This window comes from Rhineura floridana, chromosome 19 (genome assembly GCF_030035675.1).
Source record: "Rhineura floridana isolate rRhiFlo1 chromosome 19, rRhiFlo1.hap2, whole genome shotgun sequence".
NCBI classification, from domain to species: domain Eukaryota; kingdom Metazoa; phylum Chordata; class Lepidosauria; order Squamata; family Rhineuridae; genus Rhineura; species Rhineura floridana.
The window spans coordinates 3,630,144-3,648,024 of record NC_084498.1 but is presented as its reverse complement, the minus strand read 5'-3'; the positions used below and the strand labels follow the sequence as shown (position 1 = coordinate 3,648,024).

General features: G+C 44.2%; 2 protein-coding genes and 1 non-coding gene across 3 annotated transcripts in view; 1 reads left to right on the top strand and 2 right to left on the bottom strand.

Annotated features, from left to right (window-relative positions):
• The window catches only part of LOC133373121 (uncharacterized), a 33,489-nt gene extending 20,942 nt beyond the window's left edge, over positions 1–12,547 (bottom strand). Inside the window, exons 1-2 of the mRNA XM_061602427.1 lie at positions 12,451–12,547; positions 7,856–7,990 (exon numbers count right to left, since the gene is read on the bottom strand). Of these exons, the coding sequence (XP_061458411.1) occupies positions 7,856–7,891 (36 nt within the window). The 5' untranslated portion in view covers positions 7,892–7,990; positions 12,451–12,547. The remainder of the gene's footprint in view (positions 1–7,855; positions 7,991–12,450) is intronic.
• On the bottom strand, positions 3,785–3,948 carry LOC133373572 (U1 spliceosomal RNA). The gene has a single exon (XR_009759703.1). It is a non-coding gene; the product is annotated as a U1 spliceosomal RNA (small nuclear RNA).
• Positions 12,548–12,590: 43 nt separating the features above from the next.
• Positions 12,591–17,417, top strand: ISCU (iron-sulfur cluster assembly enzyme). Its single transcript, XM_061602428.1, has 5 exons — positions 12,591–12,727; positions 13,652–13,765; positions 13,902–14,012; positions 14,809–14,887; positions 16,555–17,417. The coding sequence occupies exons 1-5, from the start codon at positions 12,626–12,628 to the stop codon at positions 16,650–16,652; spliced, it is 504 nt and encodes a 167-aa protein (XP_061458412.1). The 5' UTR covers positions 12,591–12,625; the 3' UTR covers positions 16,653–17,417.
• Positions 17,418–17,881: the final 464 nt, after the last annotated feature.

Here is a 17,881-nt window from a genome sequence, read left to right as displayed (position 1 = left end):
AGATTGTTTTCCTACTGCTGTTTCGGATTATTAGAAGTATCTCCTATTTTATTGTAATCTCCAATGTATTTGTGTTTTAATATATGAATTATTCCCCCTTTCTGTATATGGGTCTATGACCGTAATAAAGTGAACTTTTGAACAACTGGCAAGGTAAGATCCATGTGTAGCCCATCCAAATTAGTAACCTAGCAGTGGCATTCTGTATTAACTGAACATTTGGGGAAAGTTTTCAAAGGCAGCCCCATGTACAACACATTGAAGTACTTATTTTACTTATTTAACCAGCACTTTGAGTTGCGCTCATAAACAAAGAGGCAGCCAATGCATTTCTTTTAAAGGAGGTAAAATAAGCCTTACATCCGACCCCCCAAAACACCCTAATTTACTTGTGGGATCACTTTACCCCATGTATCCCTACTCAACTGCTTCAGTTTATGGAATCGGCACTGTTACAGGTGCCACATAATACTTGTTCCACAGTTGTTAAGGAATCGATCTCTTAGTGTGGCGGTACCTATACTTCAGAACTCTGCCTATTGACATCAGGCAGGTCCCTTTGCTGTACTCTTTCTGGTGCCTGCTTAAAACATGTACAAGTTACATGTATTTTTATTTGTATTTAGCTCCTTCTTGATTTTAATTAGTTTTGAATGTTTTTAAATACCTGTTTTTAACTCTTTATTTTATTTTTTGCAAACTGCTTTGAAGTTTTCTTACAATCGGGGAAGGGCCGTAGGTTGCATGCAGAAGGTCCCAGATTCAATCCCCAGCATCTCCAGGTAGGGGTGGGATAAGACTCCCTGTCTGAAATCCTGGAGAGCTGCCGCCAGTCAGTATACACAATACTGAGCTAGATGGACCAAGGCTCTGACTCAGAATAAGGCAGCTTCCTCTGTTCCAATGTACAGTCAGGGGGCAACTACATTTTGTGTGGCTCTTTCACTGCTCTTGTTAAGGCGGTGCTTAAAACTGTTCTTTTTAATCAAGCCTTTGAGCTCTCTGGGGTATCCTGACTACTGTGAGTTTTGTTAATGTCTGCTCAAATTGTTTTTAACATACACCACTCTGATCTACTTAGGGAGAAATAGCAGGACATATATTATTTTAAATAAATAAATATTTTATGTATACAGTATCTGGCTGTTCTGCCCATAGGTGGTTAGATTGACTTCACAACTTAAGAAAATATTGTAATGGGACGACCCAGACAATGGCTTAAAGTATGCATACAATGTGCTGAAATCATTTACATATGCTTAGATTTGCTTAGAAGATGCTTAAGACTTAAGTGTATAAAGTTTGCTATAGGCACAAGAGCCAACAGTAAAAGAGGAGTAGTTTGAAATTGCCCCCCTTCAGAGTTGGAGAAAAAACATTTTTAAAAGACAAGCATTTCTGTACCTCAAGGAAGTCTGGGTGTACAGCCAAGATAGTAGATTCAAAATAAATAAGTCTACGTTAGAACATAAACAATGAAGAGAACAAGAAAGACCTGCGTAGGATTTTCTGAATGGCTGGCAGTAACCTGGCCAATTCACCTATGAACTGATATGAATCTCTGAGAATGTCTATGTTTATAAAATAGAAATCTATGAGAACAGAAAGGTGTTTGTAAGACTGTCCCATGAGAATGTTTATGACAAATCTGTGGGAATGAATTCATGAGAAAAGACTAGAAGAAAAGAAGGTGTATAAAAAGCTAGGTTTCATAGCACTGAGGACACCCTCAGCTCTGTTGGGGGGGGGGTCAAAGAAAGCAAGAGAACCCCCCATTTATTCCATCCATAACATCTGATGGATGATGTATCATGACATGTATTCCTATGTCCTTTGTATTTTGGCTCTGTGATATGACTTAAGAGTTTAACTCAGTCCTTCAACTATTGCAACTTGTTTTAATTAAGATGTACCTTCAGAGTTTTACACTTTGATGTTACATGGATATCCAACAATTTCTTTTATGATGATATATATATTTCTATTTTTCTGTTTTCTGTTTCTGCAATGATGGCTAAGGACACCTAGAATGCATTGTATTAGTTGTTGTGTGCAAGGTATTAATAAATAGCATATATTATAAAGACTGTTCTGCTGTCTGAAGTCTGACTCCCAAATAGAGAATTTCTGATACCTCCCAAGACTCAAGACGTCTTGAGTGGGGTCTCCTCTATTCTATTCTCCGCCTACACTAGACGACTGCTGTTGATATCCATGAGCTTAGGTGTCCTAATGTTTGACATACAAGGACTCTGTGTCAACATGGGGGAAGGGAGAAGGCAAGAATCCTCGACCCTATGCATATACTGGCAAAGGGGGAGTCGTCCGGTAACAATATAAAACAGGAAAAACCAAAACCAAAAATACTCATTTAGAATACCGCCATAAATAAACTGGAAAACAGCCACCTAAAATATAGCAACAAAATCAGCAGCAATAAAACTTTAAATATTAACAGCCTGTCAAAAGGGAAATGTTTTCAGCTTGGAGTAAAAAAAGAAAAAGGCCAGAGAGAGACCCTAACAGAGGTTACCAGGGCATGGATAATTGTGTCCAGGATCTCTCTGTGTTGACTAATACCTGTTGATAGACCTTTCTGCCACAAATTTGTCAAATCCCCTTTTAAAGCCAGCTGAGGTACTGGCCATCACCATGTCCTGTGGCTGTTAATTCCACTACAGAAGCATGCACTGGGTGAAGAAGTACTTTCTTTTGTCTGTCCTGGATATACTACCACATTCACTAGGTGGTTCCAAGTTCTAGTATTATGAGAAAAAATTCTCTAGAACCGTAATTTCATAACCCTCAACAATAAGCCAGCTGGCAGCGTAAATCTATGCATGTCTGCTCAAGAGTAACCCCTACTGAATTGAATCAGACTTACTCCCAGGCGAGTGTAAACAGGAATGCAATCTAACATTCATCTTCTTCTAAATTAAAAAGACTCATACACTTTAGCCTTTCCGCATGCGGAAGGTGCCTCAACCCTGATGATCTTGACTGTTTATTCTGTTCCTTGTCTAGGTGGACAAAACGGGGCAAGAACTTTTCACATGACTCCAGATGCAGCCGCTACAGCTAACAGAGACATTACAATCTCAACCGTCTTCTTTTCAATCCTTTTCCTACAACCCCTAGAAAAGAATTTACCTTCCTCACCACTACTGCATATGGAGGCAAGAGCCTGCTTTAGAAGTTTGCATACTTCCTCCATCACAGAACCTTAGAAAAAGAATGACTAAATGGGAGTCTGTTCTTAAAAATCATTAAAATACTGCTAAAAATTTCTTTCGCGTGAGTGTGACTTTTTGACTAGTTCTAATAAAGGTATTACCCAACACTGGACTTTGGAGTTCTTTCTTACGGACCAACATGCCTACTCTGTTTTTTGTGTGCTAAAACTTAATCACTGAAAGTCTGAAAACAATTATCTCTTTGCCTTGCAGGAAGTGCAATACAATTTTCATCTCATTAATCCTCACAGGAACACTGCAAAAGGTTCAAGTTGAGGGAAGAGAGGGTTATTTGCCTAACACCAATCTGAATCTCCAGCCTTCAAAGGCAAAGGGAGTAAAGCTACTTCTAGGAACTGATTGTGTTACATGTTGCAACAGATTGAGTAAACTATCTTTCAAGAAAAAAACCAACCTAATTGCTAGCACAATACTATTTATTCAGAAACATTTCTTCATGACTTACTTCCTTACAAAGACACAGGACCTAAATAGTATACTTAACAGAACTATAAAGAATAAAGCTTGTTCTGTCTTTGAACCCAAAGGATCAGGGGAAAGCGCGAACGCAGTCCCCCACTACCACAAATTATGCAGTCGAGTTTCCCGCATTTGGGGAAATCGCAGGGGTCAGCACACCCGCAGTGCAATGGATGAGCCTCACCCTGGGAAAACCACCTTCATGATCATGGTATCTCACCTGCCAGGTAAGTATGAGTTGGAGCTGTAGACGTGCCTTCTTGTCCCTTGCGCACCCTGATTGATAAGATACAGCAGCTGAAGATTGGCATCTCCAACATTTAGAAAAAAGTGTAGGGCCAATCCTACTATGCTGAAACTGGCTGACTGAGCTCTTAAATTAGGGTTCCTTTTCCCACTTTCCAAAATATTCACCTGTTTCTGTACCCCCCACAATGCTCTGCTGCACAAATCTGCATGCAGGCCTGAGTCAGTGGGAAATGCACACTCGGCATCTTCACATCCAGGCAACAGAAGGAGGCCAGGAGCTCTCCTCACCCAGCCCTTTTGTGGAAGGCGTTTAGTAGAACTGGGCTAAGGAACATTAACATAGTTCAGTCCTATAACAGGTTTACTTGGAAGATGTTTAGTGGGACTTCTTAGGAAGTGCTTGCAGCCCTAGCTTGCCTCTCTCGTATAAAAAGTGGCTACTTAAAGTATTGGTGTTATAAACATTCTCATTCACATTCCATCCAGATAATGCCCCCATAAATATTTTTTATTTATTATTGGTAAAAATATTTGTATACCACTATTTTGTTAAAAACATCAAAGCAGTTTACAACATATTAAAAAAACAACCATGGAATTAAAAAAAATTAAAAATACAATAAAAACAAAGGTCAACCGTTGTGAAAAAAGCATGTTCTTAATTGCGTGCATAAGCCTGGAGGCACAGAAAGGTTTTCAGCAGGTGTTTAAAAGTTAAAACAGAAGGTGCCTGCTGAATCTCTGTTGGCAGAGCATTCCAGAGAACTGGGCCAATGACACTGAAGGCTTGGTTTCATGTCAGTGTTAAATGAGCCTCACCACCTCGGGGGACGATCAAAGCTGCTCCTGCAGATGATCTCAGTGATCGAGCTGGGAGATAAGGGTTCAGGCGGTCCCTAAGATACCTTGGACGTAAGTTGTGCAGGGCTTTGTAGATTAATGCAAGGACTCTGAACCTGGCTTGGTAGTGGATGGGCAGCCAGTGCAGATGTTTTAAAAGCGGTGTCGTATGTTGTCAGCCATGTGCTCCCATTAGCATTCTGGCCACCACATTTTGCACCAGCTGGAGCTTCCAACCAGGGCCAAGAGCAGCCCCACATAGAGCACACTGCAGTAATCCAGCCTCTAGGTTATCCACACATGGACCACAGAGGTCAGGCTATCCCTGTGGAGGAACGGCCATAGCTGACGAACCACACAAAGCTGGTAAAAGGTGCCCCTAGCCACAGAGGATACTTGGGCCTCTAGCGACAAAGATGAATCCAGCAGTACCTTTAGGCTATGGACCTGGTCCTTCAGAGGGAGCGCGACCCCATCCAGAACAGGTAACCTGCCTATCTCCTGGACATGGGAACTGTTGGAATAGGCAAATGTTCCATGGTCACTTTAAGGGATATTTGGGGAATATCCCATGTACCTGTTTTACCATGATGTAACTTCCTAATGGGTGGGGGTTACTTACCTGACTTCCTCTTCCTTTGTCCTGGGGGATTTTTGAATATTCTTTGCTGATCTATCCACCATTGAGAGAGGCCGCATGGCACAGATACACTCTCTGAGAGCATCAATACTAAACCACTAAAACTGAGACTCCTATTTTCTTTCTTCTAAGCTAGAGCCTATGTTTCTGAACATATGAAGAATTTGTGAGTAAACATTCTTTTCTTTTACCTAAAAGATTGTGTCTGTTGTTTATATAGAGAAAGGTGGGCCTGGTTTACATTCTCATTCTGCAACTTATATTTTTATACCTCTGCTAAGAAATAGGACCAACCAAATTAGTTCCTGTTTCTGTGTGTATTTTTTATAATACCGAACAGAAACTACATACACAAAGAGCCTCCGTCTGCCCAAGATTCGAGCACATTTATTGGCCCTCATCCAGTCCACTACAGCAGGCTTTCCCAGTTGCAAGGCCAAGAAAAGGCCCTGTTACCGCCACCTACTGGCAACAGTATGCATCACACTTCACTTATGGCCCTTCAGTCAAGCCTCATGTATCTTTCACAAATTACCATAAAATTTCCAACGCTGAGCTGAGCCCCAGAGACTCTTTTCCCAAAGGCAAATTATTAAGACCCAAATCACTAAACCTACAAAGGAGAGGCTCTCTGTCTTCCGTTTGCAGCAAACAATCCAATACAAAGCAATCATCCGTTTCCTCCACCCCACAAACTTCATAACAATCGCAGTCAGTCCTCCCAGCCCTGCACAAACCACTCTAAAGAGCACAATTAATGCCCCATCAAAACTCTTGATGGACTAACTTGCCACTGCTGCCCTTTTGATTTGAAAATTTGAGAATCCTCTAATGATGGACAAAAGGAGAATAACCTCCTTCAAGCCCACATCCCGCTGCCAGGGCCAGTACCAGACCCCCGCAGGGCCCCGCTACCCTGCATGTACTTTAATACTCATGCTTGTGCCACCTCTTGCATTGACACGTCAGTGCGCATGCCCACCATCACCCAATGTGCACTGTTGCATCAACATCCCTGCCACCATTTTGGGTGAGGATAGGCGCAGCACACTGACGTGGTGATGCAAGAGGTGGTGGAACCATGCATATTTAAGCATGCACCAGCTGTGTGTGCAAGGCTGGTGTCACCTGGGAGAATGGAGTTCCTGCTATGCATCATTGTCCTGTCACGCCCCACAAACCAATGTTGGCAGGGATCACGGAGTGGGAGCTTCACTCCCCCAGGGCCCTTGTCCAGTGCCCAACTTGGCTGCCCACTGGCACCGGGCCTCCCCATTGCCGTTGCCATTCACCTAACAATGTCCATTCAACCCAACTTTTTTTTTATTAAGTGGGTGGCTTGGATTCCTGCATTGAGCAGGGGGTTGGACTTGATGGCGTTATAGGCCCCTTCCAACTCCACTATTCTATGATATGATATGATCCCTTTCTTACCCAAGCTACACTGCAGGGGCTACTCATAGAAGCAATTCCACCGCTGCTCAGCCATTTAACCCAACTTCTTAACTTTCAAAAACGACAGTGCACTCACGTCCTACAGAACATGTGATCCACCCCAAGCCTAACCCCACCCCCTTTGTTATCACTAAAAAAAGGGATTGCCTATGCGGGCTACACCTTCAATGCTGTTGGACTCCAGCTGCCATCACCCAGAGCACTGGCCGTGAGGGCTGGGGCTAACGTGAGCTGGAGTTCAACAGCACTGGAAGGCACAAGTGGTTCCCTGACCCAGGAATACAGCCCCTTGTTGCATGTGCTTTTTCCGGGCACTGTGTATCTGCTGGGTTTTGGGAGACTTGGAGGCAACAACCTACCCTTCCTGTTACCTTCCCCTCTCTTGTAACTGGCATTCAATAGATCATGCACTGTTGATCTATTTTGATGATTTTCTATGCCATCCTTCAGCAAGACATTTCAGTAAAAAAAATTAAAAACAATAAATACATAAGAATAGACAATGCTACATAAATGAAGACAGCAGAAGCAGCCATTAAAACAGCAGAGCAGATATAGAACAATGATGACAGCATATATTGCATGTTGAAATGCCTGGGCAGATAGAAAGGCCTTTATCTGGCCCAGAAATGACATCCAGGAGAGCCCCTGTGGGCAGGATGTTCCATGGAGATGGGACCACCACTGAAGAGGCCACCTTCCATGTCACTGCCTGCCTCCCCTCAGGGGGCAGAGAGACACAGAGGAAGATCTCCAATGATGATTGCACAGTTCATGCAAACTCATTTAGCAGACACTTTCAAGTACCAAGATAGTCCTCCTACTGGGAGGCAGGGCGGGATATAAATCAAATAATAAATAAATAAAAATAAAGAAGAGAAAATGGCAAAGCTCCACTTGTTGTTCCCAGCTGAAACCATAGCCCATACTGGACAACAGGCCTATGCTTTTTATTTACCTTTATTACTACATACAGGCTCTGGTCTGAAGACATCTGAGGCCACCATCTTGCTTGAAGCAAAGCAGCTCCGGGGTCAGGTCAGTGCCTGGATGGGGAGGCTGCCTCAGAACTGCAGGTATGCTTCTTTGGGTTCTATGATAAAAGAAAAGCAGGGAATATATGTAATAAATAAATAAATTTCTATCCCACCTCTCCTCCAAGCTCAAAGTGGTTCTCCCCCTCCCCATTTTATCTTCACAACACCCCGTGATGTAGGCTAGGGCTGAGAGATAATGACTGGCCCAAGGTCACCCAGCAAGATTTGTAGCTGAGTAGGGTCTTGAACCCATGATCCCCCAGGTCCTGCTGTAACTACTACGACAAACTTACAGACAGACCCCACCCTAAAACCACTAGTCATCACCAGCAGCAAAAGGCCACATTGTAGAGATACAGGCACAGAAACCAGCCCCTAGAGCAGACCCAGATGCCAGCACTGTCCCCATATCTAAATCTGTCAATATTATTAAAGGGCCTGATAATGTCACCCACAACATTAGGGGTACATTCACCTACTCGCCTTCTAATGTGGTATAGGCCATCATCAGCTAGCAATGGCCTTCTGCCTTCTACATAGAACAAACAAGAATAGTGTTGGGAATCAAGCAACTAAAAAAATCTAAGTAATAATAATAATAATAAAACAATAATGGTTACCCTGGAGGAAAGGCCCTATGAAACTACAATGAATTACAATACACTATCATAGGATGAGGGCTATTTACCATACTATATGTTACATGTTGATTGGTTTACCATTGCCAGGATGTCTTATAACAACTGTTTCGTGAATGGCAATGGTTAATAGCGCAGTTATCCCTGTCTGTGCTTTTCTTCACTACATTGCCATCTGACCTCACTGTTTACAAAGCCTACACTTCTGATGTACAGGATTGTGTTGTAGGTAGACTCTCATTCATTCTGAGCCAGTAGGGCTCTGCATGACTTCCAATTTGGGATTTTAGGTTGTTTTTAAATTGTGAATTTAATGTCATATTTTAAAATTGTTGTAACCCGGGACCTTTGGGTGAAGGGCAGGTAATAAACTGTTGTTGTTGTTGTTATTTGGGGACGAGGCTGCTGAACTTCTACAAAGCCTGAAGAGGAAAGGCTGAGCTGAGGCAAGCTCTGAGCTTTGTGTCACTCTTAATTCACCCACTGGAACTTGTCCAAAGGAAGAGGACAAAGATGATGAGGAGCCTAGTGGCAGAGCTCCAGTGCTAAAGATACCAGGAAGGATGGAAGGAAGCCTCATGGAACACAATATCTTTGTAACTGCAGCTCTCGCCTGGCATCCTGTTCCCAACAGCAACCCGCCTGGTGCCTCTGAGGGCAGCTGGCAAGCAAAGCAAGAAAAGAAGCACCCTTCTCTTTGCTTATCACCATTTTATACTGCCTTTCAATCAGCAAAGACCCCTTGTCAGTGCATAGAATAATGCCATTTAAATGCATCCTGCATCACGTTACAATCGGATACCAGAAGATCAGTAAAATCAAATTTGAAAAATGTCCCCAACAGGAGAGGAATTCTGCCTCTGTGTATGGAGGCTTCATTTAACTGTCCATGACTGCTGCTGTTGTTGTGATGTGCCTTCAAGTCGACGACGACTTATGGCGACCCTATGAATCAGCGACCTCCAAGAGCATCTGTCGTGAACCACCCTCTTCAGATCTTGTAAGGTCAGGTCTGTGGCTTCCTTTATGGAATCAATCCATCTCTTGTCTGGCCTTCCTCTTTTTCTACTCCCTTCTGTTTTTCCCCAGCATTATTGTGTTTTCTAGTGAATCAGGTCTTCTCATGATGTGTCCAAAGCATGATAACCTGAGTTTCATCATTTTAGCTTCTAGTGACAGTTCTGGTTTAATTTGTTCTAACACCCAATTATTTGTCTTTTTCGCAGTCCATGGTATGCACAAAGCTCTCCTCCAGCACCACATTTCAAATGAGTTGATTTTTCTCTTATCCACTTTTTCACTGTCGAGCTTTCACATCCATACATAGAGATCGGGAATACCATGGTCTGAATGATCCTGACTTTAGTGTTCAGTGATACATCTTTGCATTTGAGGACCTTTTCTAGTTCTCTCACAGCTGCCCTCCCCAGTCCTAGCCTTCTTCTGATTTCTTGACTATTGTCTCCATTAGGTGCAGATAATTCTGTCCCTCAGAAATGCATATAATGCTTTATAGGAACCTAAAAACTACATTGCAGTACTGGGTCAGACTAAGGCCCACTGAATCAAGGGGTCTGCTTCCAATTACAGCCAGCCAGATGCCTCTGGGGGGTTCACAAGCAACTGGGTTGAGTAGCAGTACAGGACACTGCCTTACACAGAGTCAGACTATTTACAGAGAAAGTATGCTTCCCCTAACCTATACGATCCCCTCCACAGCAAAGTCTTACTCTGTCGTTTGTTCCTACTGCCTGTTAAGAGACAGACTATCACTGAACATGGAGGTTCCCTTTTCTGCTGCCATGGCTGTTGATTCATTTGCACAATTTACTTCCTGCACCTTTAACATAAGTTTGTATTCATATTCCCAGGGTTGCTAACAAAGCAGCCAGAAACAATAAAACATTTTATAAGTAACTAAGAGTATTTCCCCATACACACACTCCAAATAGACAAAGTGTGCAGTAGGGCCCCGCTTATACGGAGGGTTAGGGACCAGGCCCCCGCCGTAAAGCGGAAATCGCCGTAAAGCGGAACCCATTGACTATAATGGGCCGCATCGCGCAAAAATGTCGCGAAAATATCACGAAATGCCGTAAAATCGCAAAATCGGCTTTAAAACGGGGAATTTCCCCGAATTGAAAGCCGCCACATCAGCAGAACGCCGCAAAACGGAACGCCGGTAAGCGGGGCCCTACTGTATTGATTTACCACATGTATTTGCATGCCACCAAAATAACTTAAAAGAAAAGAATTTGAATTTTAAAAAAGACATAAAACTGTAAATCACCTCCCTTGTGAATTAAGGCAGGTGCTGACCATGATAGAATTGAATTGAAACTTTATTTTTACCCCGCCCTTTTCCAAACTGGAACTCGGGGAGGCTTACAAATAAAACTACATGTAGTTAAAAACATACAATTAAAATGATGCCATTCCATCATCTGCTAAACACTTCTTGATGCTCTCAAGCCTTTGCAGGACATTGAGATATTGTTATGGTCAACAGATGTCTGTTTTGGCCCAAGGCAGACTGCTAACCAATAGCATAGCAGCAAATTCAGAAGTGCAGGGTCCCTTCATGATAGTCACAGCCACACACCCCTTTTTTCTGCTGGGGGTGGGGGTGAGAATGAGATCCTTGCTAATGCCTTCTCTCACTACAACAGATACCCCTAGGAGCCAATCAGCATGAAAGGGGTGTTAGCTACTGAGATGAGTCTTCTCAGTGGCTAACACTCTCCCCTTTCATGCTTATCGAGTCTTCTCAGTGGCTGACTCAACTCCTTTCACTCTGATTGGTTCCAATCATTAGGAAAGGACAAGGAAGCATGCTAGAAGACTCTTCTCAGGGGCTAACTGATTGGCTCATAGGATGCTGGCAATCTGGGGACCCTGCTCCCCAAAATGTAAGAGGTCTAAGACACACATACATCCAATGACTAGAGTCCTGCTGTTATTTCATTTATTCTATAAGGACGTGTTAATGCAATTTAATGTATTTTAAATTGCAAAAAAAACAAATGCTATATTAGGCTGCATTAACAGAAGTATAGTTTCCAAATCGCGTTAAGTACTAGTTCCCCTCGGCACTGGTTAGGCCTCATCTGGAATACTGCATCCAGTTCTGGTCTCCACACTTCAAGAAGAATGCAGACAAAGTGGAACAGGTTCAGAGGAGGGCAACAAGGATGATCAGGGGACTGGAAACAAAGCCCTATGAGAGACTGAAAGAACTGGGCACGTTTAACCTGGAGAAGAGAAGACTGAGGGGAGATATGATAGCACTCTTCAAGTACATGAAAGGTTGTCACAGAGGAGGGCTGGGATCTCTTCTCAATCGTCCCAGAGTGCAGGACATGGAATAATGGGCACAAGTTGCAGGAAGCCAGATTTCGATTGAACATCAGGAAAAACTTCCTGTTAGAGCCATACAACAATGGAACCAATGACCTAGAGAGGTAGTGGGCTCTCCGACACTGGAGGCATTCAAGAGGCAGCTGGACAGCCATCTGTCGGGAATGCTTTGATTTGGATTCCTGCATTGAGCAGGGGGTTGGACTTGATGGCCTTATAGGCCCCTTCCAACTCTACTGTTCTATGATTTTTGGACGCCATCTTCTGATGCTTACATGAAAGGCAGAATAGTTTTAATAAATAAATAAATGGCAACATAAAAACAAAAGAAAACCTCCCTTTGCACCCCCAAAATTAAAACACAGATTTGGAAAGAAAGAAAGAAAGAAAGAAAACTTTCAAACAACGCAGTCCTAACCCTGTCTACACTTTTTGAAAACAATGGGTGCTGCTCCTCCCACGTCGGTGGGGTTACTTAGGATTACAGCCAAAGTAAACGAAGCAAAACTTGCAAGACACACCAAAAAAAGTACAAATAGCTTCCAGGCAGCAAAAGGGTCCTTGGAAGGCCTGCGTTGAAGAAGGGGGTCGCGTGGCGCCCTCGGCTGGCGCGCCGGCGGTGACGTCACAAGCGCGCCCGCCTTAGCTCCCGATCTTATTTATCTGGTGTCGCAGTCCTTTTCCCAAACAGACAAGATGGCGGCACTGCGGGCAATATGCGCGCAGCGGGCGGTGGCCGCTGCTTTCCTGAGTCCGGGCCCGGGCCGGGCCCCCCTTGCTGTCGGGTACCACGAGAAGGTGGGGAAGGGGCTTCGCAGGGGGCGGATATTTCGAGAAGAATTGTGGGCGGAGTAAAGGAAGGGGGGCCTTGTAACGTGGGGCCGTCGGGGCTCGGGGAGGCGTGTGGTTCTGGAGCTGTTGTTATAAGGGGTGGCTGGAGTATTGGGGGGTAGAGGGAGGTTGCACAGGGACTGATGGGGTCTTTATGGCTTAGGGGGCTGGAAGCTCTTATTACAAGAGAGTGGCGGGATAATGGGAGTACTGCAGTACCACAGTTAACAACGTAGATGCGTTCCTGGGCATCACTTCTTTAACAGCAACTTTGGCACCAGAGGTAGGAAAAACATGGAAAGAAAACGGATAGGTTCCTATCCCTGCTCATAGATGGTGGGGGCAGCTTCAACAGGGGCTTTAAAGTGTGCTTACCTGGCGCCCACCCACCCCTCCCTTGCAAAGACAAGAAGCAGGTTAGATCCGACAACAGCCAGAGCACGGTACTGGTGGATAGCCATTTCAGCAGCTCTTGCAGCCTAGCACTGGGATTTTTGAACTGGACGTACTGGAACCACACTCTTAACCTCAGCTGACTCCTGTTGAGCCGGAGGTTTCCTCACAAGGAGAACTTTGCTGTCAAAGAGACCTTGCCTGCAGTCAGGCGCTTCTCTGGATGGGCTGGGTTTCTATCTGTCGTTTGAGGTGCTGCCTCTTACTGGGCTTGGGACCCATTTGGTCCTGGTGTTAGAAGCCAAACTCACTCTGGGTGTGGACAATCCCTCCCCACCCTCATCACAGGACCCTGGCTCCTCATCGCCAAATCGATCTTGGTGTAAGGCTGGAGCCTCCCTGTCATCCCCTAATGATGACTCTCACAGCCAAAACATGACACCTTTGTCCCCTCTGAAGGCACATGCCAAAGCTTTGCTTTTGAATTTTCCCTGCCAGGTTGTCGATCACTATGAAAACCCACGAAACGTTGGCTCCCTGGACAAGAGTGCAAAGAATGTTGGGACTGGCCTTGTGGGAGCTCCAGCCTGTGGTGATGTCATGAAATTGCAAGTATGTTTAATGCAGTCTTGGGGCAGAAAAACTTCCCTGAGCCTGTCACTTTCTGTTCTCTTGGTAATTGTGAGCAAGATTAATGTCTCGCTTTTTTTAATGCACTGCTTACTAACTGTCATGAAAATGTCCTCAGGTTGAAGTGGATGAAAATGGAAAAATAACTGATGCCAGGTTTAAGACGTTTGGTTGTGGGTCAGCAATCGCTTCAAGCTCCTTGGCTACTGAATGGGTAAAGGGCAAGACGGTAAGGCCGACCTGCCTATATATACCTTTGTCTTATTTTGAATATACTGCATTTCCACCACTTAGGTTGCTCAAACAAGGTTGTTTTCAGTCTCAGCAGCGTGGATTTCCACATGTAGATCTTGCATGCATAGTCCTAAGAGTGTGATAGCGCAGAAGCCAGTTGTAAGTTACATCAGAAGAATCCTGCAGCTGGATCACATCAAAGATTGTTTTATTGTTATATGTTTTTATTGTATTATATTGTGTATCTTAGTATTTTTGTTGTTCACCGCCCAGAGAGCTTTTGCTAGTCGGGCGGTATATAAGTTCAATAAATAAATAAAAATAGATAAATAAAGGTCCATCTAATCCAGCATCCTGTTCTCATAGTGGCAATCGTGCCATATGGGAAGCCCTCAAGCAAGACACAAACACAACAGCATTCTCCCCTCCAGATCCCAGCAACTGGTGTTCAGAAGTATACTGTCTCCAACAGGGAGCAGATTCCTAGATTTTACAAAATGAAACTGTCCACAGTGAAAAATTACAAGAAGATACTAAGGAAGTGCTGTAGTTCAGTGGTCAAGCACTGGATTTGTGTTCAGAAATTCCTAGCTTCATTCCTTGTCTTCTCCCAGTTGGACTGGGAATCTCTCTTGCCTGAAACCCTGAAGAATCACTGCCGGTCAGTGTAGACAATACTGAGCTAGATGGCCCAATAGTCTGACTCTGTGTAACGCAGTTTTCCTATGTTCCTACATCCATGGTACAAAACAGAAGGCCAAGTACTACATTTTAATTCTTGTATGTTTCAGGTTGACGAAGCCTTGAAGATCAAAAACACAGACATTGCTAAAGAGCTCTGCCTTCCACCAGTAAAACTGCACTGCTCCAGTAAGTAACTCTTTTTTGCTTTGTTGCTGTTGAGCTAGTTGATTAGAGAGAAACCTCACAAGGCCCCAAATGCAAATTGTCATGCATGAACAAGAAAAGAGGATTTAAATGAAGCAAGTCTAACTTCACTAGTGGCTTGATTTTTAACCCCCTTTTTTCCCCAGAAATGCTGTCTTCATACTTGGTATGTTCTCAGAGAAACCCAAGTGATGGAAAATAAGAGCATATGCTTGTGTTTGGGGTGGTGATGTGGAATCTGTGGGAGGGGGTTTAGAGCGGCCTTGGCCAACATAGCCTCAGTGCTGGGCCTGATGGGAATTGTAGTCCAAAACATCCAGAGGTCACCAGGCTGGCAACTATTGCTCTAGATGTTGTTGGACTCCAACTGTCATCATCCCTGTCCGTTGGTCATGCTTATGGGGCTGATGAGAGTTCTGATCCCAACAGAGTTTGTAGGGCTACAATCTCTCCTCCCTTGGGATGGGGAAAACGGGTTCTGGGTCTCCATCTGGGGACATAAGTGCGGGTCCAGAGATCCCATAAGAGCTAGTGTCACAACAGACTGAACTCTGAACCAGGAAGTTCCTCTTTCAATTCCTGCCAGTGCCTTAAACTCTGCAGAAGGCCTTAGGCAAGTCGCTGTTGAAGGGGGTCAGATTTGAGACACTGGGAGAGTAATACTGGCCTCTCTTTATAGGGCTGTTGCAAAGGATAGTGAGAAGGCAAGTGAAATCATTTGTGCCCAAATGCTGTGCCCATGCTAAGCCACAGATGTCATTAAACAGGCCCCAAATCTGTTTGGTTAAATGAAATAGGAACAGTACGTAGTCCTATTTCTTAGCAAAGTATAAATGCATCAGCAGAATTTGAGAATAACCAGTCCCACACCTTCTCTCAGACATACTAGATAATCAAATAACACAGAGACAATCTTCTTGGGTAAAAAGAATAAAAGAATATTTACTCACAACCTTCATATGTTTAAGTAAACATAGGCCCTAGCTTAGACAGAAATAATCTGAAGTCTCAGTCCATTTTCATTCATTGGTGAGGATGCTCCTGGAAGGAGTGTCTGCCTGCCTGCTCCCTCTGCTAGAGGTTAATGTGCAGAGATGTCAATATCCCCAGACAAAGGAGGAGGAGGAAGAAGGTAAATAGCCCCACCCTTTAAGGAAGTTGCATCATGGTAAACAAACATATAGAGATATCCCCAATACTGGTTAGAGGGAACATCTCCCTGTGAAAGGGAGTGGCATGCAAGCTTGTTTAAACCCAACAAAATCCGCTTCCCGAAACCTGGCAATCTAGGAGTTTAGGAAACTGCCTTAAGCCGAGTATGGCTGTTGGTCCATCTATCTCAGTGTTGTCTACTCTGACTGGCAGTGATTCTCTGGGATTTCAGGCAGTAGACGTTCCAAGCTCTGCCTGGAGATGCCAGAGAATGAACATGTGTTCTACCCTTTCGCTTTGGAAACACCTAGCCGTCGCCATGGGGAATGCTTTGGTGGGTGAACTCCCAAGTCTGTTGAATGACTTGCTGGATTGTGGGTGAGAGCCAAGAGCCTGGCTTTTCTCCCATAGTCCTTTGCACTTCTGGGTTGAATTATTATCATTATTTTGCTAGCCTCGCTCTTAAACACATTTCCCTTGTGTTCTTCCCCCTTTAGTGTTGGCAGAAGATGCCATCAAGGCTGCCTTATCAGATTACAAGCTGAAACAGGGACCGAAGAGCAGTGAGTCCGTCAAAAATGCAAGCACAGCATAGAAGGAGGTCCTATATATCAAAAGCCTAGGAGCTTGGCCCACGCCTCCATTCCAGTTGTAACTTAACAGGGCAATTACAGTAAGGAGCCAACGCTTCACCTTCGTGCATTTTGGAAGCATGCACATCTCAGTGCGCACAATGCTGGGTTGTATTACAGCCACCAGGGGAGGCTCAGGTGATCACATCATCACCTTGAGTTGTTGGGTTTTTTTTTTCACTACCAGCTTGTCTGTCTTGTTTCCACATGTGGGGAAAAAGCAGAATCTTCTTGTTATTTCAGTGTGAGAATTTGCTGCAAGTAATCACTTCTGGCCTTCAGTGTGTAGTTTGGTAGGGAGTGGTTGCTGTTGCCTTTCAGGTGCGTGGAGCAGCCTCGCTACGGCTTCAGGCAAGGCCTTCTGGTGTGAGAGAACAGGCAGCCTCACCTCTTTCCTGTCATTCTCCCCAAGGGGAGGGAAACACAGCAAACACTATTTGTCTACAGGGCCAAAAGACTAGCAGTAGCTCTTGGCCTCTGGAGCAACAGAGGTTTCCACTGCTGCCGGCAGCACATTCCTCTGACCTAGAGTGAAGGAAAGAGCTTAACCCTCACAGCAAGCCGAGGCGGAAGCAACCATCTCCCTATCCTTATTCCCAAGTTTAGGTTTAAAGAAAGTAGAGTGTCCTGCCTTGATCAGACACCGTATGCACAAGTTTCAGATTTATCTTATGTACAGTATGCACTATATAAATATATACAGAGATAAAATATGCTGTGTCCCAGCACCATGAATTGTCTTTAATTTCGCACTTGGTTTCATTCTACATGCTATTAACAATGGAAATGGACTGCCTTCGAGTCAATTCCAACTTACAGCGACCCTATGAATAGGGTTTTCATGGTAAGCGGTATTCAGACGATTTTACCATTGCCTTCCTCTGAGGCTGAGAGGCAATGACTGGTCCAAGGTCATCCAGTGAGCTTCATGGCTGTGTGGGGATTTGAACCCTGGTCTCCCAGGTAGTAGTCCAACACCTTAACCACTACAACATACTGGCACCAATTCTCTCCGCCTGCTGGGAGCTGCATCCTGCGAGTCCTTCTGAAACCCCTTGCAGTATAGAACCAAAAATAGTCATCATCCATCTCCATAGCAAGTTCCAGGCGGAATTTGGAAACAAAATTCATGTCAAAGCCTTACTTGAAATAAGTATTTAGCCAGACCTTTGAGAAATAAAAGGGAGGTGTC